General features: G+C 34.6%; 2 protein-coding genes across 2 annotated transcripts; both read right to left on the reverse strand.

The window, feature by feature from the left end:
* LOC116029843 (transcription initiation factor TFIID subunit 5-like) lies at positions 1-3,188 on the reverse strand. The gene is made up of 6 exons (XM_031271882.1): positions 3,153-3,188; positions 1,992-2,257; positions 1,800-1,895; positions 1,635-1,710; positions 1,412-1,539; positions 1-312 (listed from the first exon to the last, which is right to left on the reverse strand). Exons 1-5 carry the CDS (start codon positions 3,186-3,188, stop codon positions 1,486-1,488), a joined length of 528 nt encoding a protein of 175 aa, XP_031127742.1. The 3' UTR covers positions 1-312; positions 1,412-1,485.
* Positions 3,154-15,109, reverse strand: LOC116030388 (transcription initiation factor TFIID subunit 5). The gene is made up of 19 exons (XM_031272618.1): positions 14,751-15,109; positions 14,558-14,639; positions 13,867-13,945; positions 13,671-13,768; positions 13,529-13,585; positions 12,953-13,040; positions 11,478-11,587; positions 10,693-10,800; positions 9,699-9,850; positions 9,342-9,452; positions 9,178-9,247; positions 9,052-9,091; positions 8,140-8,304; positions 7,929-8,005; positions 6,884-7,000; positions 5,513-5,778; positions 3,541-3,636; positions 3,376-3,451; positions 3,154-3,280 (listed from the first exon to the last, which is right to left on the reverse strand). Exons 1-19 carry the CDS (start codon positions 14,948-14,950, stop codon positions 3,227-3,229), a joined length of 2,046 nt encoding a protein of 681 aa, XP_031128478.1. The 5' UTR covers positions 14,951-15,109; the 3' UTR covers positions 3,154-3,226.
* Between the last annotated feature and the right edge of the window lie 5,391 nt (positions 15,110-20,500).

Genomic DNA, 20,500 nt, shown 5'->3' on the forward strand with positions numbered 1-20,500 from the left:
TAAATAAAGAGAATATTTTTTCTTTAATGTTTTCAATGAAGAGACAACATACAAATATATATAGATACATTGTGCCCTCTCATCAGGCTACGTATTCATAGACATAAATAGGCCTTTGTGTTTCAACATATATAACATAATTAGATCAGATCTCAAGCAGTATAAATCCTAAAAATAAAGGCCAATAAGTGGCTAAAGTAAATGGAAGCATAAAAAAACCTAAAGCATTTCCAACTACTCACTCTCCCAATGCTCCTCCTGGCAATAGCACCTTTTCCCCGAGAAGTTCTCCCCGGTTTATGGTCTTTCTCCCTGCACCAAACATCACTTTATTATGGCAACTACATCATCTAACATTGTAAACTCAACAACTGAAAGCTAGCTGCGGAAGCTGCTATAGAAAGTTCACTCTATCTACTTCATTCTCAAAGGCCAAAGCTATAGGTGTCGAGTCAACCATAAATAATGGTCAGCAGGAGAGAGTCGTGCCAACTGGCAATATAGCGGCCAATCTAATTAGGTAACTACAATTGTTCTGTTCGAGATTCCAAATAAAGGTTTCGGTGACACAGAGCTTAACCATATGATCTTAGCTCTCAAGATTTTGTTTTGCAGAATCACAATAAAAATGGTGTTTGAGATCCTCCTAAAATTCAACTACAATTCAACACTCACTCAAAAAGTAGCTGCAATTTGAAAATGAATGCAGACTAATCACAAAAAGTAGTCTTCTAGCTCTTCTATTCAAGAGACAGCAGAAACATCACCTACAGAATTATCAGGTAAATATTGAAATAAAACGAATGTTTTTTTAGACGGCAGTTTGTGACCTTTAAAAAGCAGAGTACCATGATACACCATCCACATTAGGGGTCCCAAACCATTTTCAGTTCAACTCATCTCCCATTATCATCAATTATAATATCGACACAAGTAACAGCCCAACTAGATTGATTAAAGGTTGTCATGCAACACTTTCTGTTCTATATATTATAAGGAGTATTTGGATAATATATGAGAAGCTGAAGCCAAATTAAGAATAGGTTTTGCCAATTCTTCTTCTCATCTTCATCGTAGATCAATAGTTGAGGGTTTTAGTAAAAAAAAAAAAAAAAACAAGAGAAAACAGGATCAATTGTATAATTATTACAAACTTTCAAGTTTGCAATATTTATAAAATGAACCCACCCTTTTTCCTCTTATTTTCCAACAACCCTCAACGTTGATCTACCCAAATGGAAAGATCAGATCAGTTCTCATTTTTTACATGGGAACATGTTCTCACTTGAACCCTCCCCTATATATATATATTACTCCACATTTGATAAATTAGCAATAGGCTTAGGCTATGAGTTCAAACATGAGCAGTACCCAATTAACAGAAATGAGATTAAGTAAAAGTTGAAGGCACCTTGGAATTGATGGCATACCGAAATCTAGAAGCCATAATCACTCTAAATTTTCCAATGTGAATATGTTGTAATATTATGCACTTTTTGAGAAAGCACCAGCAGCAAAGAGAAGATTTCTTCGAGAAAACTGCTCCAACAACAACAATAATAATAAGAATGATGAAAATTAAAAGAATGAAGATGAGTATTGTGAAAGTCACCCAGAAAATCAAGCATTCTTACCCGCAAAGCATATAATGGAGTGGATTTAGTAGGGAGAGTCTTCAATGATCGAAGCCTATTGGTACTTCCAGATTTACTGAGAAAGATATCATTACAGTTTTAGAAGGGAGCATAACAGTGAAATAATGAACTAGATAATAGCATAAGCAGAGTGTGCAAACTAACTTCTCTTCAGATTTTGGCATCTTAGTACTCGTGGTTACATCCCATAATTTCACAGTGCAATCAGCAGAACCAGATGCAAGAAGAGAACCTTCACAGCTGAAAATTGTTAAAGGAAGATTAACAATATAGATTATTTTTCCCTTCAAGAACTTTATTGAACCAATCTAACAGGACAAAGAATTTGGTTTCAACCTGAAAGCAAGTGTCCATACACAAGAGGCGTGACCAACCAAAGGGGTAATACAACGACCACTTGCAAGATCCCACACCATGATTTTTCCATCTTCATCACCTGATGCCATATAACGACCATCAGGTGACATTGCCAACGACAATATCATACTCCTATGGCCAATGAAAATTCTGACACACTCGCCACTCTGGACATCCCACAAGCGAACAGTTTTGTCACTTGATCCAGTTGCAATGTAGTTGCAGTTTGCATGCCATTGCACGCACTGTAAATTCAAAGCATAGTTGCTCAATTACTATCACCTTTTTAAAATGAAAAATGTAAGCNACCATATGATCTTAGCTCTCAAGATTTTGTTTTGCAGAATCACAATAAAAATGGTGTTTGAGATCCTCCTAAAATTCAACTACAATTCAACACTCACTCAAAAAGTAGCTGCAATTTGAAAATGAATGCAGACTAATCACAAAAAGTAGTCTTCTAGCTCTTCTATTCAAGAGACAGCAGAAACATCACCTACAGAATTATCAGGTAAATATTGAAATAAAACGAATGTTTTTTTAGACGGCAGTTTGTGACCTTTAAAAAGCAGAGTACCATGATACACCATCCACATTAGGGGTCCCAAACCATTTTCAGTTCAACTCATCTCCCATTATCATCAATTATAATATCGACACAAGTAACAGCCCAACTAGATTGATTAAAGGTTGTCATGCAACACTTTCTGTTCTATATATTATAAGGAGTATTTGGATAATATATGAGAAGCTGAAGCCAAATTAAGAATAGGTTTTGCCAATTCTTCTTCTCATCTTCATCGTAGATCAATAGTTGAGGGTTTTAGTAAAAAAAAAAAAAAAAACAAGAGAAAACAGGATCAATTGTATAATTATTACAAACTTTCAAGTTTGCAATATTTATAAAATGAACCCACCCTTTTTCCTCTTATTTTCCAACAACCCTCAACGTTGATCTACCCAAATGGAAAGATCAGATCAGTTCTCATTTTTTACATGGGAACATGTTCTCACTTGAACCCTCCCCTATATATATATATTACTCCACATTTGATAAATTAGCAATAGGCTTAGGCTATGAGTTCAAACATGAGCAGTACCCAATTAACAGAAATGAGATTAAGTAAAAGTTGAAGGCACCTTGGAATTGATGGCATACCGAAATCTAGAAGCCATAATCACTCTAAATTTTCCAATGTGAATATGTTGTAATATTATGCACTTTTTGAGAAAGCACCAGCAGCAAAGAGAAGATTTCTTCGAGAAAACTGCTCCAACAACAACAATAATAATAAGAATGATGAAAATTAAAAGAATGAAGATGAGTATTGTGAAAGTCACCCAGAAAATCAAGCATTCTTACCCGCAAAGCATATAATGGAGTGGATTTAGTAGGGAGAGTCTTCAATGATCGAAGCCTATTGGTACTTCCAGATTTACTGAGAAAGATATCATTACAGTTTTAGAAGGGAGCATAACAGTGAAATAATGAACTAGATAATAGCATAAGCAGAGTGTGCAAACTAACTTCTCTTCAGATTTTGGCATCTTAGTACTCGTGGTTACATCCCATAATTTCACAGTGCAATCAGCAGAACCAGATGCAAGAAGAGAACCTTCACAGCTGAAAATTGTTAAAGGAAGATTAACAATATAGATTATTTTTCCCTTCAAGAACTTTATTGAACCAATCTAACAGGACAAAGAATTTGGTTTCAACCTGAAAGCAAGTGTCCATACACAAGAGGCGTGACCAACCAAAGGGGTAATACAACGACCACTTGCAAGATCCCACACCATGATTTTTCCATCTTCATCACCTGATGCCATATAACGACCATCAGGTGACATTGCCAACGACAATATCATACTCCTATGGCCAATGAAAATTCTGACACACTCGCCACTCTGGACATCCCACAAGCGAACAGTTTTGTCACTTGATCCAGTTGCAATGTAGTTGCAGTTTGCATGCCATTGCACGCACTGTAAATTCAAAGCATAGTTGCTCAATTACTATCACCTTTTAAAATGAAAATGTAAGCACACATTATAAAGCTAAAACAAATGTAAACAATGATAGCCATCCTTAATATGAAAAATATGTGTACACAGACATAAATGATCTAAAATTGAATAAATAAACTAAAAAAAAAAAAAGTGATGCTGCATTGCTATCTTGTGCAGGGAGGCTCCCCACATGTTTCATATTTTTTACTAATTCCTTAGGGAAACATCATACAGTAGCATACAAATATAAAAATAAAAAATAAAAAATAAAAAATTCAGCCAGAATTAATAGCATTCTTATGATTTTTTACTTCAAGTTTACTGATTCTAACTATTGCTTTATTTAACATTATTGAAATTGACTGGCATTTTCTTTTGAGAAGGGATGGAGTATCATGACCTAGGTCAGACTAATCCCCATGGGTACATGCAAAGGTGCTCCTTTTACATACACTAGGTAAACCTCTAGGTTCTGTATCTTGGCAAGCTAGAAGACAGCAGTCATGACACCTGATCAGATCATATTACCTATATTATCTGGCACACTAGAAGATGATGAATCCCTAATTTTGTTTTTCTTTTTGAAAGTAAATGTACAGCCAAATGGAACATTGTACAAGCATAAAGCTAATCCATAAGGTGGATGAAAGAAAGAGTACTGATCTTTTCTATTAGGTGTGTCTAATGCCTTCCTGTGAACAAATGCAGAAACTGACATTCTTGATTGAGTCGTTGGGGTTCATATGTATGCCTAATATTTTAAGGTTTTAAATGTTTCCATTCAAAACTAACAGACTTGTTTGTTAAGGGAGGAAAACCACCACTGCTAGGAATAATTAGGGATGACATTGGCTTATGCTTATGACTGAGGGCTAATTTAACCATTTGTGCATAACTAAGTGACCAAAGAATCACATTTCTATATTAAAAAAAAAAAAAAAGAATTAAAACTATTGAACATAGATACTTAAATGGGTTTATATATCAATAGAATATATATTTACTAGTATATTATTTCAGACAGGGAAATAATGGATAATGGATAAAGGAGAGAATGCAATAATATAATGTACACTCACATCAACATCAGATAAGTGACCGGCCATTATCCTCAGAGGCTGTATTCTGTCCATTGACCAGATCCTTGCTGTTCGATCATGTGAAGCACTGGCAAAGTAATGCCCAACAGGACTAAACTGCAGTATAACAATTAAGACCAAAAATTTTAGTATGCTTCAGACAAATTTGATAAAGTGGTTGTGATATCAGAAAAACAATTGAGTATCAGGTCAAGGGTAGGTTATGATTTAGTTGCAGTTCACTAGAAGGTTGAGCCAATAAACCTTGACCTGGTAAATTTTTGTGTGATGAACCATCAAAGCTTCAAAACATTAACAATGGAAATCAAGTAAAATATTTCATTAANGATTATTTTTCCCTTCAAGAACTTTATTGAACCAATCTAACAGGACAAAGAATTTGGTTTCAACCTGAAAGCAAGTGTCCATACACAAGAGGCGTGACCAACCAAAGGGGTAATACAACGACCACTTGCAAGATCCCACACCATGATTTTTCCATCTTCATCACCTGATGCCATATAACGACCATCAGGTGACATTGCCAACGACAATATCATACTCCTATGGCCAATGAAAATTCTGACACACTCGCCACTCTGGACATCCCACAAGCGAACAGTTTTGTCACTTGATCCAGTTGCAATGTAGTTGCAGTTTGCATGCCATTGCACGCACTGTAAATTCAAAGCATAGTTGCTCAATTACTATCACCTTTTTAAAATGAAAAATGTAAGCACACATTATAAAGCTAAAACAAATGTAAACAATGATAGCCATCCTTAATATGAAAAATATGTGTACACAGACATAAATGATCTAAAATTGAATAAATAAACTAAAAAAAAAAAAAGTGATGCTGCATTGCTATCTTGTGCAGGGAGGCTCCCCACATGTTTCATATTTTTTACTAATTCCTTAGGGAAACATCATACAGTAGCATACAAATATAAAAATAAAAAATAAAAAATAAAAAATTCAGCCAGAATTAATAGCATTCTTATGATTTTTTACTTCAAGTTTACTGATTCTAACTATTGCTTTATTTAACATTATTGAAATTGACTGGCATTTTCTTTTGAGAAGGGATGGAGTATCATGACCTAGGTCAGACTAATCCCCATGGGTACATGCAAAGGTGCTCCTTTTACATACACTAGGTAAACCTCTAGGTTCTGTATCTTGGCAAGCTAGAAGACAGCAGTCATGACACCTGATCAGATCATATTACCTATATTATCTGGCACACTAGAAGATGATGAATCCCTAATTTTGTTTTTCTTTTTGAAAGTAAATGTACAGCCAAATGGAACATTGTACAAGCATAAAGCTAATCCATAAGGTGGATGAAAGAAAGAGTACTGATCTTTTCTATTAGGTGTGTCTAATGCCTTCCTGTGAACAAATGCAGAAACTGACATTCTTGATTGAGTCGTTGGGGTTCATATGTATGCCTAATATTTTAAGGTTTTAAATGTTTCCATTCAAAACTAACAGACTTGTTTGTTAAGGGAGGAAAACCACCACTGCTAGGAATAATTAGGGATGACATTGGCTTATGCTTATGACTGAGGGCTAATTTAACCATTTGTGCATAACTAAGTGACCAAAGAATCACATTTCTATATTAAAAAAAAAAAAAAAGAATTAAAACTATTGAACATAGATACTTAAATGGGTTTATATATCAATAGAATATATATTTACTAGTATATTATTTCAGACAGGGAAATAATGGATAATGGATAAAGGAGAGAATGCAATAATATAATGTACACTCACATCAACATCAGATAAGTGACCGGCCATTATCCTCAGAGGCTGTATTCTGTCCATTGACCAGATCCTTGCTGTTCGATCATGTGAAGCACTGGCAAAGTAATGCCCAACAGGACTAAACTGCAGTATAACAATTAAGACCAAAAATTTTAGTATGCTTCAGACAAATTTGATAAAGTGGTTGTGATATCAGAAAAACAATTGAGTATCAGGTCAAGGGTAGGTTATGATTTAGTTGCAGTTCACTAGAAGGTTGAGCCAATAAACCTTGACCTGGTAAATTTTTGTGTGATGAACCATCAAAGCTTCAAAACATTAACAATGGAAATCAAGTAAAATATTTCATTAAAGCCTACATGAAGAAGTTCCAAATGAAAACAAAAATCATTTTCAATGTTGCATTAGATTAATAATATCCTCTTTACAAATTGCATTAAAAACAAAATAAATAAATAAATAAACAAATATGTGATGAAGCAACTATACTGTGCAGCAGTTAAGAAACTGAGAGAGCATGCCCAACCTACGGATACAGCTTATAGAGTATTTGAGCAGCTTAAGCAATAGGCCTAGTAAGGTTATATAGTTCTTAGCAAAAACGCTGCTCCTTCATAATGCTATGCTATCACACAAGCTCTTATCATTGTGTATAACATGAGTGAGAAATGATTAAAGACAAGTTTGTTCCATCTAACACTAAGAATTTCTTACTAAGATATTGAAAATGAGACGAAAAATAATTTACATTTTACCCCTCTGCATATTATGATATTCAAAACAGGTATTCGGAGATGGATTATCATCATCATCGTTATTAATATTACTCTTATGATTATGATTATCATTAATAATAATAATAATAATAATAATAATATTATTATTATTATTATTATTATTATTATTATTATTATTATTATTGTTGTTGTTGTTGTTGTTGTTATTGTTGTTGTTATTATTCATGTCATTGAGAACTTTGCCGCCAACTTTCTTGTTAAATTAAAAAGCACATGATCAAGAATTATGAAATTAGAAAGTATTCATCACCTACCTGAACATCCCATACAGGATAATTATGGCCCTTATAGCAAACAAGATTTGCATTTAACTTCGTGCTCCATAACCGAACTACACAAATAGAATTATAAAACAGATGAATATAAAAACATTATAAAATAATATAATAATGATTCAACACACTTCACAAAGAAAGATGCTTATCACATAGTTAAAAGAAAGACAAGAAAGAATAGTCTACATACTGGTTGAATCTGATGATGACGATAGGAGAAAATCACCATAAGGACTGAAGGATGCAGAATAAACAGGTCCACAATGACCATGAAATAATGTATAACATCTTCGTTGTCCATTTGCACCAAGCACCTGCTCACTTGGAGGGGAGTCAATATCACCCTGCAAGGAAGCTGTACTAAGACTATTCAATAATTTAATAACTAAAATTCCCTTCACACACAGGCAACAACATGATATAATCTTACATAAAAGTCACTGAATGCTTGCTGTATTTTACTATTTTTGAGTGCAATGACATGGATGAGAATATGGAGGAGATCTACATTTGCTGTATTTTTCAAGTGCATGCCATGCTGTATTTCTTAAGTTACTAGTTTACTTAAAACTTCAGTCTTAAGAGCTAGAGGTTGCATTATTTTGATTGCTCTAGCTTGCAGCTGTAATAATCAGCACATTAGGTTGTAGACATTCTCAAAAAAGTTTCAGATACCCTCAGAGTAAATTGGAGTTTATTTTCCTTGCATTTAAAGTTTATTTTAATAATAAACAAATGAATCAATGTTGTATACTCCTCAAAATGCACACACACAAGTTTAGAAAAGGATCTGCATTACCACTTATCTGCAAAGTCTATGCTTCCTTAGATACAACAGTTTTAACATAATAACACGGCATTACCAGCTTGCACATAGTTAAACTATTTTTGTTTCCAGTACACACATAGCACAAATGATCATTTTTAACTTACAAGTGACAGAATTCATTTAAACGTACTTTCAGCTTAAAGTTGTAATGACAGGAAATTTCATTTAGATGGTATTTCCTCAGTAGTTCCACAAGGCAATAATAATCATGTGACATTTCTAAACCAAAATGCTACATAGTCTTTGAGGTAAGAGTTAAACGAATCAACTTACCATTCCCAGGTTGTTGCCCAAGCTTTGCCATATCCCACAACTGCAAAATATGCACATAGATTAGCAGACAAGCAAGAATCAAGCACAAGTTGATAAAATAGCTTAAATTGAAGAATGACCAAAGACCTTTAATGAAGAATCTGAGAACCCAGCAGCCACCAGTGATCCATCATGAGATATTGATGCACAGTTTAGTCTAGCAAAATATTTATTAACATTAACTCAGATCAAACATCAAGAAATGAATAAAAATATGAGGCACTACTCAACTTCAAACTGCAAAAACATACCCATTTTGAGTATTGAGAAAGGTATACATGTTCACAGATGGCAATGCCATGCTACTCAGCTGCACACGGTTCCTCAAGTCTTCAAGAATAGAGTGTTCTACCTCCATAGGTCTGGAAGATAATTACCTCAGTACATAAATTACAAAAAAGAAACAGCAAGCAATATAGGTATAGAGATACTTAGATAAACAGGTGATATTCATTGCTTGGCTTCAACCTACGAACAAAGAAAAGCAATCCCTAGAATAGAGTCTTAGGAAAAGTGGTGCAACCAACAAATGCCTATAATTACATGTACACACAAAATACAAGCTCCCTGAAATGATCGATGATGTAATTGGCACAGGCAACACTTACATTGCTGGCAAAGGTAACTCTGGTTTAACATGTGGTGCAGCAGATGTTGTGCCACCCTCTATGTGAGAAACTTTCCCTGTTGGACCTCCAACCTTGTCCTTTTTCAGCTTTTTCAGAGAAGGGCCTTGCTTTCCTCCTTCAACTGATTTTGTCTTAGGAAAAGATGAAAGACAAAAAGTATAAAAATAAAAGAAAAATTTTGAAGAATGGACACAACTCTACATATAATTCTAGCTGTTAAGAAACATGCTTAAACGTTAGTCCACTCCTTGAGCTTTAAAAAAGAAAGAATTCATAAATTTATGGAACTTTAAAAAATTTGTTTTCAGTCGTTGAACTACTCAATGTATAAACACAATACATTTTCTTAAAATGCCTGTTAAAAAATGGGGTATTTCACTTAATCAATTGTGTGCTAGCATTGATGTTTATCATGGCAATCAACACCAAGGTTTTCTCACAACAAATGGAGAGGAACAAAATAGAGGTGGGGAAACCCAGAAAACAGAGAGCAGTGATGGAGGTTGAGGTTTTCTCTTTTGTTTCAAATATATCAAATCTGAAAATACTATCACTCTCTAACAGTCAATATAACAGAATGACTTGCATCTATATTTTGAGTAGTTTAAGGACTGAGAAGAACTTTCTAAAGTTAACAGGTTTATGAATTTTACTTTTCAGATGGTTCCCTCACATTTAAGCCTGAGAAATAATGAGGTGGAAGGAGCTATGAAATAATGAAATGTTAACTATGGAAAAACATCAACAACAACACAAAAGCAAAAACAAAAACAAAAAAGACAAGAGATAAGATATGAGAAGGAATAGATTGAAAAATTACTAGATTACAGGAGCTATGAGCCTAGATTCATATTTCTTCATTTACCAACACTTTAACAAATATAAACATACCACACAAAAACCATGGAATTCTTACACCAAATTTAGAAATCATGCAGAACAAAGCATTTAAGCAGGAATAAATGTCCAGTACCTTGTTTTCTTCAGCTTCTCCTTCTTTAGATTCTCCCTCAACCTTCTCTGAATCTGAAAGCAGACCTCCTGCCTTCTCAAACCGCTCTTCTATGGAATCTTCAAGCAACTGTTGCAACATGCAAGCTAGGTTGTAAATAAATCGCTAATGCAAAGTAATAAGGAGATGGATTCATGGATAACAAAGATGGAAAAAAAATGAAGGTATTCCTCAATTCAGAAGAATGCATAAATATAAAAGGACTGGAACTGATAGTGATGATAGTAATGACTCAATGCACCATTGTATTATTTGCAACAAATTTAAAAATAAAACATAAAATAGGACTAATAAATTTCAGTTCATGACACCTCACAAAGCCCTAGTTAGATGACTAGATTTATAAATAAACAAATAAGAAATAGTAGGGAATAGTTTGTGACAAGATACTAAGGAGGGCAACTACATGACTACATCCAACTAGGAGTCAAGATTACAATTGTACCACTATGAGGATTTTCCTTTTCATGCTTTAACCAAAGTACAAGGTTTAGATGCATCTAATAACAAAGATAAAGGGTAGGCCCAATAGACAAGTCTCCTGCATTACAGGACATGTGAGTAGTTAGGTGTGCTATATAAAAAGTAGGCCTAATGTATGAGTCTCCTGTGTTACGGAGCATGTAAATACCTATGTGTGCCAGGCAAAAACCCCAAAAACGCATTTCCCAAAAGTTAAGACTCAACCCATTTACCAAGAGATAGAAAAATAAACATATAAAGTAAAAAAATGCACATTGACTTACTCCCCACTGAATTTCTTTCTGATTTATTAAACTAGCAGCGTCTTGGCCACTCCCAATAAGAGTTACAACTTCAGCATCATCTGAAACCGAACTTGGCTGTCCAGGAGAAACTGTGATTGAATATGAATTATGAAGACCTTAGCATGCCATTTTAGCCAACAAAATGAATGGTAACAATTACACCACCAGCAAGACTATTCAAGTCATTAAGTAAATGCATAGATATGTGAATATGTCCAGTAAGATATATAAACAACTTAATGCGGTCATTTGATGAGACAATCATTAGTTTGATGGAATAAATTAATTAATCAAATGAGATGTTTTTAAGCACAAACAATGCTTCAAATAAATCTAATTAGAATAAAAATGATTTGAAAAATAAAGAAAGAGATAAATTAACATAGTATTTTATGCAACACCTTTCCCAGTGCCCTGCCCCCATTCGCACCACCAGCTCTCTCCCCACTTTTTCCTATCAGTCCAAATGTAAACATTCCCCGAAGCCCTCAGTTGCAAATCTTTGACTCAAAATCCTATGCAATTTACGCCACAACACATTACCACCTAGTGAAGTTACTGATAACAAATCAACATCTACTACAAACATTTATTGTTTCTTCCCTCATGTAAAGTGATTACTGATTAAGCCTAACAACAAAATGAATATGATGTAGAAGGAACAAAATATAAAATTAATGGATGTGTACACTCTCAACATTGGGTTTGATACTCTTACTGATAAATTTCTTTTTTAATGACAACAAATAATGCCCCCAAATTTTTAATCAACAATTCAACATTTCCTATAAAAGAATGATTGGAACTGAGGAAGAAAAATAAGGATATTGATAAATGAAAATGAAAGAAATGTCAAAACAAGGTCTTGCTGGCTCTTGCTTTGTTCCTAATTTCAATAGATTTTTTTATGGGCAGTCAAAGCGGTAAATTAGCATGTCTTGTCAGCATCTGTAAATTAAAAAAAATAGGACAGCCCAATGACAACAAAACAGAGAGGATATGCATGTAACTATGCTTTCCTTTTGGTGAAAGGTCATTGATGGGAAAATGGGTTTTAAAGAATCAATGTGGAAGAGACAGCTTCCAGATTTGAGTTAACACCCCTCACCCAGACCTCAAATTTCATTATTCTAGTTTGCAGTCATACCTATTATATGCCCAAAGGAAATGCAAAAGGTCGCATGTCAATTTTTAAAGTTCAAGCAGCATGCTTCCCTCCTTTTGCTAGTCTTTAATTGGTATATATGTAAGTGTAATGGCCCAACAAACGGGTTAGAGAAGTACACAATATAAACTCTAATATTGATTCTTTGATAATTTAGCATTGGAGGACCACAAAGCCCATACTGGTCCTTGTTAAAGCCTTATGGTCAATTGGCACATTAAGTTTTAATTTGATCCACTTCAGATTGAAAACCCATGAGTAGCTTTGCAATAAAAATCAGGAGTCATACCTTGAAAGTTTATGTGCTCATTGATAATCCCAAGCATCACAATGGCCTGTGCCTTGTGCAAGTATTGCAGCAAAAGGTCATAGGAATACTGTTTGAAAGACAAGAAAAAAATTTGAGGGGGGGGGGGGGGGGGGTTTGAGTGTTAGTTCATGTTATAAGTAATTACCAAAAAAAGAAACAATAAACAAAGAATACCACTGGATAATGTCCACTTAATGGGAAAAAAAAACCATTGATAAAAAAAAAATGAACTAATGATTAAGTTAAATCAAATGGATGCTGCATTTTTTTTGGGGAGGATGGTCAGGATTCTTTTTTGAACATTTATCTGTCTTATTATTTTCACCTTTTTTAGAAATGCTTCCATGATATAAGCACAACCTTCTTCTGGAAGAATCTTATTTTGTTGAGTCAGTGTATAAGTAAAACCTCATATTCATTTGGCATATCTTACAACACCATTTTACTATACTTAAAAGGCCATTGGAGTTATCGGGGCTGGCACTCCAATGAATAACAGTCCCAACAATAAGACAGCAGAAAATTCCATATATTTAAAAGGGATTGAGAGAAAACCTGGCACATTTTTATGTTCACTTTGCTTTGCCGTAAAAAATGTGCAAATTCCATTTCCTAAATAATAGAAAATAGTTAGAATATTGTATAATCAAACACTCCAGCACACAAAGCATACAGTAGGGACAAAATAACTGTATGCCTCTAGATGTGATGGTGACAGAACAGCTTCTAGTTTCTGGAGATCACGTAAGTGCATCATCTCATGGTCTTCCCGGAAGCTATTGAAAAAGGCTCGGGCTGGAAAAAAAATTCATTGTGATTAAAAGTAACTCCAAAAAAAACCCACATCAGATATTTATTCAGAACAAAAACAAAATCTTGGGTTGAAACTATACCTTCCTGAATATGACCTTTAGCCACAAGATCCATGAAACAGTGGAGAAATACAGGGTACAAGACACGAAGCAATTCATGCTGCATCATTGAGACATTGTTAACAAAACTATAGCTCACAAGGCAGAGAGGTAGGAAAAAAAAAAAAAGAAGAAAGAAGTGATATCAAAGGCAAGAGAAAGCATGGGGAAAACAGCATTTGTTGTAATAGGTAAAGTAGTTCTTTTCCATCATGGAACAAGAACCAGCTAAAGACTATCAAATATCTGATACTGAACAAGGAAATTTTATCATGAGATGAAAATGAGAAAAGCTATAATATATATTGTATATATAATGGGAAACAAAGCATATTTTAACTGGCTAAGTCACAAAACACATATCTACCAGATAAGAAGCTAACTTTTTTTTCTAACAGCATTTTACAAGAAATTCTATACATAAAAAAAAGATATGCAAAAATGCAACTAGCAAACATCTTGTGCAGTCATGTAAACATGTAGCCATGTAGCCATTGTCATCAGAGATAACCATTCTTTTTCACTTTAATAAAAGCAGTTTATTTACAAGAGTAGCCTTTCAAAGACTAGCACACACTAGCAGTAAATTAACCACCAAAACTGTTTTTTTTTTAACAAAACAGTCAATCTGTAGCACTAAGAACTTCACAGCTTGATACTAGGAGACACAAACCTTATACAAATCGAGAGAACTATCTGCCCAAGACCGAAGCTTGCTGTACCCCTCATGATACTTTGCAGGAACGTTTTCAGACCTGAAAATCCACGCAAACAAGTCACAATCAACAAAAAATACATCAAGAAAAGTTGAAAAAGGAATAGAATAATAACACCATGTAATAGTTAACAGATGAAGAAAAACTTACTGTGAGAAAGAGAGAATTTGCTTGGCAATATCAGGGTCAGTGTGAGAACTGGCCGAGGAGTTAGTGTTGGATAGAGAGGAAGAGTTGTTGATGTTTTTGCTCTGTTTCTGATGCTCCTCCTGGAAAGCAAGCTCCGTTTGCTTGAAACCCTTCTTTTTCAGATACGCTATCACCGCCTTCTCAATGTCGTCTTCATCCATCTCGGAATTAACCCTTAGTCCCTAGCGAGCTCGATCGAAATCCAAATTCCCTTAACCTAAAATTAATCCCAGCGACCGAAAATCTCTGACGTCGTCAAATTATGAAGCATTAGTAATGACAAATTCTGAGAGCATTCATCCGGCTCAGACGTCAAAAAAAATTCACTGTATTTGTCAAAATTGTTGCTATTGAAACTCGGGATTTTATATATCTACTATAATGGTCAAATTATTAAATCGAATAGTTCAGATTGTTTAGATTTATATTTTTTCTCTGAGATTTTTTAATTTATCCTTAATTATATAATTATCGTTAAATATTATCTTTTCTATTAATATTCTATTAACTTTTAACTTACCCAATTAATATTCTTAAGTTCGAACTTCATCCCAATCAAAGTTGCATAATTGTTGAACATATACTACGAATATGTTATAATATATTATTCAAAAGTATGTAACCCACTCTATTACTCTTATTAAATTAAATAAATTAGTAGTTGCAAAAAAATAATAATACATATGCATTTCTTTAATTCATATTTCGATGTCTACAATGCCTTTTATTAAAAAAAAATCATTATCAAAAAATTTAAAAAGAGATATAATTTCATTAGTTGTATTGCTTATATTTTCTAGAATACAAAGATTTATTACCTTCAAATTTATTAATTAATTATATTCACTACATTGTTCATTTTTTGTTTTACACTATCTTGTAATTAAATATCAAAGTTATACTACAAAATAATGTTATATATTTATTTACCAAGTACTATGTTAATAACACGAAAAAATATTTAAAAAAAAAAACAGTTTGAAGTTATATTAATTACTTATGGAGGATTTGTTGACAAAGAAGTCATTCAAATAACCCAATAAATTGATTTAAAACTCATTATTAAAAATGTCAATGTATGACAATATAACATTGTGATACACTTGATGCATTAAAAAGATGATGAGACTACAACATTGTTGGAATCAATCTTTCAAATTCAGAAAATGAAGAAATAAAATTGAATCCTTTCTCTTCGCTTCCTCTGAAAAATACTCCGTAGCTCAGTAGCATTTTTATTGTTTACAACGTTAATTTGAATTATGATTATTGGCTAGAACTTTTAATTAGGGATTTGGATTAGCCTTATATTAGATTAATTGACTACTCTCTACGTTTGATTCTTCTAATTTCAGTTAAATAATTGAACTTGATTATATTTATCTTATGTATTTTAGTTGTGAATTGTGTGATTGGTCATTGCATATTTCTACTATTACGATTTATAAGAAGAATGAATTATGAACCTAGATCTCGTAAGATAAACACAATTGACCTAAACTAGACATAGCTTTAGGTACTTGTGGTGAGACTTGATTTTTGCTTAATGGGTTTCAATTAATGTTGGTGAGATGTCGACGGATGATCAGAGTTAATTGGATACAACCTAGTAGCTCGACGGAGTATTAGGATATATACGGTGCAATTATCATTATAATTACACAAATCGATAATTAGGAGAGTTAGTTAATTATCTAATAGGTTACCCAAATCCCTAGTCTTTTATCAATTGAAAATTTCCTTTGATTTAAATTCGTAAGTATTCTTTTTATCACGTGAATTTCTTTCATTTATTCTTTTCTTATCAACAAAATTGGTTATTTAAGACAATAGTTAATTGTGTTTTTCGTGGGATCGACCCTGGAATACTCCAGGAATTTATACTGTCATTGACTCTGTGCGCTTGCAGAATATAGCAATCACTAATAAAGCAAGAAATAAAAGAAGCCATAAGGATTTTGCAATTAGAGGTGGGAATGCCAATATAAGATCTGAACCCAGTAGTAGACGAAGCCAAATTGTGACAAAGATCCATGCAATCAAATTGGAGCCGAACAGAAAGAACCTCCCTTCCTTTAAGCTAAGTAACTGCCTCCTTACAAGGCATGGTTTCAGCTATTAACGGGCTCATACAAGAACATAATTGTACATTCGTGGCCACGAAGAACTCACCCGAGGGAGAATACAAAACTACTCCATAAGTTGCCTTGCCTGTAGAGGGAGAGAAACCTGCATCAAAATTCAAAAGCACATCTATACACCGTGGAATCAGATGGGATCTCTTGGTTGGACATGGGGTTGTTGTGCAGTGCCTCTCTACCTCGGCTGCCACATATTTTACGCTAGGAAGCCAAAGAATGAAAAGCAGCTATCCATGTCTTATTTGCCAAGGGAATAAAGGATTCCCATAAAGCTAAATTTCTAGCCCTCCACACACCATATAGCACAGCCATAAGTAACTCTAGCTCCTCACGCTACAAAATAGAGAAAGCACTGTCCAACCATGCCACAAAGCTATCACTACCCCAATGAGAAATAGGCAAAGAAGATCCAAGTAACACCTGTTGAGAGTAAACATCCTCATTATGGACTCCACACATAGGGCACAATAAAGAAACATCCACTATTTTGTTGTGTAAATTTGTTGTGGTGGGAAGCACACTACTAATAGCACACCAGAGAAAAGTTTTCCACTTAGGTGGAATTTTCAGGTTCCATAATTTATTCCAACACTTAAAGACATGAGATTGGGTATTTTGTTCCCCCATAATACTTCTATACCCATTCCTGATAGAGTAGTGGCCTTTAGGATTCCCATACCAGAACCACGAATCATCATAAGTGGGACTTACTGGGCAAGAAAATCTTGTGAAGTAAAGGAACATCCCAGGACTGAATAGTAGGGTCAATCAAGCCAGCAGTTGTGGTGCCACTAAGATGAGGTGGCATTATGGTTTGGACCATAGGGTCAGGATCACCCAGCAACCACGGATCACCCTATACCAAAGTAGAGGCCCCATTGCCAATTCTACGTCTGACGCCATTACATATGAGGGTATGAGAGGCCATGATGCTCCTCCAACAAAAACTAGGGCAATTCACCAATGTAGCATCAATAAAAGAAGAATTAGGAAAATATGATGCTTTATAAATACGGGCTGTAAGAGATTGAGGCTTCGTGAGAAATCTCTATCCTTATTTCCCCAACATAGCCAGATTAAACGCACGAAGATCCTTGAACCACAGACCACCAAACTTTTTCGGAATACACAATCGATCTCAAGCCATCCAGTGGATACCCCTCTCAGTAGATCCTCCTGAACCCCACCAAAATTGGTTCATAGCACGTTCCAATGCTTTACATAACGAGTCAGGCAACAAAAAGACACTCATAGAAAAAATGGACATAGCCTGAGCTACACTATTAGAAAAACCTCTTTACCTGCCCGTGTAAGCAACTTCGTATTCCAAGATCCAATTCTCTGTTTAATTTTGTCCTCAATGTAAGAAAAATAGCATGTTTATTCCTTCCGACAAAAAATGGCAATCCCAAATATTTTCCAAAATTTGTTGCTTCAGAGATGCCAAGCAGATTAGCCACACCAACACAATCAACATTATGGGTATTCTTGCTAAAACAAATACTAGATTTATGAAAATTGACAATTTGACCAGATAAGCATTCATAAGTATGAAGACACTGCTTAATCACTCCAGCCTCTAGGACATTGGTTTTAAAGAAAAACAAGCTATCATCTGCGAAAAATAAATGTGAGATTGCTATGGCATCCCTAGTAACTCGACATCCATGAATGGAACCCAAATCTTGAGCCTGTTGTAATAAAAGAGAGAGGCCGCCCTCTGCACAGATAATAAACAGGTAAGGAGAAAGATGATCTCCCTGCCTCAACCCTCTAGATGGGATAACCTATCCACCATTCACACCATTAATCATAATGCTATAAGATACTGTGGTAACACATTCCATGATTAACTTAACCCACCCATCTACAAAGCCCAACGCCACCAACATCTTCCTCAGAAAAGCTCATTCCATTCTATCATAGGCTTTGACCATATCAAGTTTCAGTGCACCCCAACCCACTTTACCTAATTGTTTTCTAGTAAATATGAGGGCGTAAATGTCGTTCCGCTGAGGATTGGGACTATGGCGCATATTGTGTGTATTATAAAGTTCTAGACACTAAAGTATTGAAACTCACTAGAATCCAAGTAAATGATGATAAAGTGTGGAAAATAAAAAGAATGCAAATTAACTGAGGAATAAACTGTATGATAAAGGAATGGGCCAGATTAGGGGTATTGCAATCTTGATGCTTTCACTAACTCAGAATTAGGGGAAAAACAAATGCCCTAGGGATTTATTGGCCATGCACTCAAGAATTCAGTTCAGCTACTTTCGTAATCAATAAACAGAATTAAGCTAGGATTGCCCCACTTTCGTGATGCATCAATCATAACCTTAAACACAACAGCATTGTAAGCCCCCAAATTACCCATATTCTCATAATAGGAAAAATTAGGTTGAAATTGGTAAGGCTCGAGTCTTTCACCCAACTTTTGTTGTAATGAAATCCTCTCCTAAACTAGCAATCAATTGTGGCCATCAATTAATAACAAGTATAATTCAAATCACAATTCAACATAAACCCTAGGTGAACAATTCAATCCCTTTATGCAATAACCACAAATTGAGCATCAAGAATAGCAATAGATCCCTAATCTGAACCCATAAACGAACTACTCACGCATTATTGAAGTAACTAAAACAAAGCAAGAATGGAACACCGAAGACATCGCAACAAATTTGAGAAATAAAGTAATATAGAGAAGAAGAACTTTACTAACAATTGAAGAGTAAATCCGAATCCAATCCATGATTCCAAGCTTGAAAACAAGTTAGAGTATGTAAATATGGGCTAAACTATGCTAAGGAAATCTTTAAAGAGAAGGAAAAATAAGCTAAACTAAACTAGGGCTCGGAATCTATCAAAAAACCAGAAATCGCGACCTTAAGTACTGGACAGCAGAAAAGGTCACGGCCTTGTGCATGGCTGTGTAGTGCTCTCTCCTTTTTCCTGTTGACTCCTTTTGTGCTCTGCTGCTCCTTTCCGTCCTTGGGTAGATTCCTATGCTTCCAACACTTGTCTAAAATGTCCAAAAATCCTTCCTCTACTTCTCGTTGTGAATAAACTAAGCTTTAGGCAAATGTAACACACAAACGAGTCTCAAATTCACCAAGATAAAGAAAATAAACATAAAAACCAACTAGATCGAGGGGTAAATTATAGTACAAAATCAGAGATATCACTTAGCAACAATCAGAATATTATCAGTAATGAGTCTGTCGGGAATTAAAGCACTTTGGGACTCAGAAATCACATCACACAACAGAGGTTTCATCCGATTACCTATTACCTTAGCAATAATTTTATACAAAATATTACACAAGGCAGTCCCAAAATTCAAACAATCAATAACAAAGTCAGTGATATCTTTACCCACCACATCCAAAAAGTGTTGATAAAATCTCAGGTTCATCCCGTCAAGCTTAGGGGCTTTGTCGGGGAACATAGAAAAAATGGCAGACTTAACCTCATCCCTCTCAAAGGGACGGCATAAAATAGTGTTCTGCTCATGGGAAATGCGGGGGGGGGGGGGGGGGGAAAAAAAAAAAAAAAAAAAAAAAG

This window comes from Ipomoea triloba, chromosome 9 (genome assembly GCF_003576645.1).
Source record: "Ipomoea triloba cultivar NCNSP0323 chromosome 9, ASM357664v1".
In the NCBI taxonomy this organism is placed as follows: Eukaryota; Viridiplantae; Streptophyta; class Magnoliopsida; order Solanales; family Convolvulaceae; genus Ipomoea; species Ipomoea triloba.

Excerpts from the sequence above, each read along its gene's own strand:
- LOC116029843 (XM_031271882.1), bottom strand. The coding sequence starts at position 3,188 with ATGGCTTCTAGATTTCGGTATGCCATCAATTCCAAG. Across the intron at positions 1,711-1,799 it reads ATGCCAAAATCTGAAGAGAA|TAAATCTGGAAGTACCAATA; the intron begins GTTAGTTTGCAC and ends TATCTTTCTCAG. Across the intron at positions 1,540-1,634 it reads CTCCATTATATGCTTTGCGG|TTTTCTCGAAGAAATCTTCT; the intron begins GTAAGAATGCTT and ends TTGTTGGAGCAG.
- LOC116030388 (XM_031272618.1), bottom strand. The coding sequence starts at position 14,950 with ATGGATGAAGACGACATTGAGAAGGCGGTGATAGCGTATCTGAAAAAG. Across the intron at positions 9,851-10,692 it reads GAGAAGCTGAAGAAAACAAG|ACAAAATCAGTTGAAGGAGG; the intron begins GTACTGGACATT and ends TCTTTTCCTAAG. Across the intron at positions 7,001-7,928 it reads ATCCTGTATGGGATGTTCAG|TTTAGTCCTGTTGGGCATTA; the intron begins GTAGGTGATGAA and ends GTTATACTGCAG.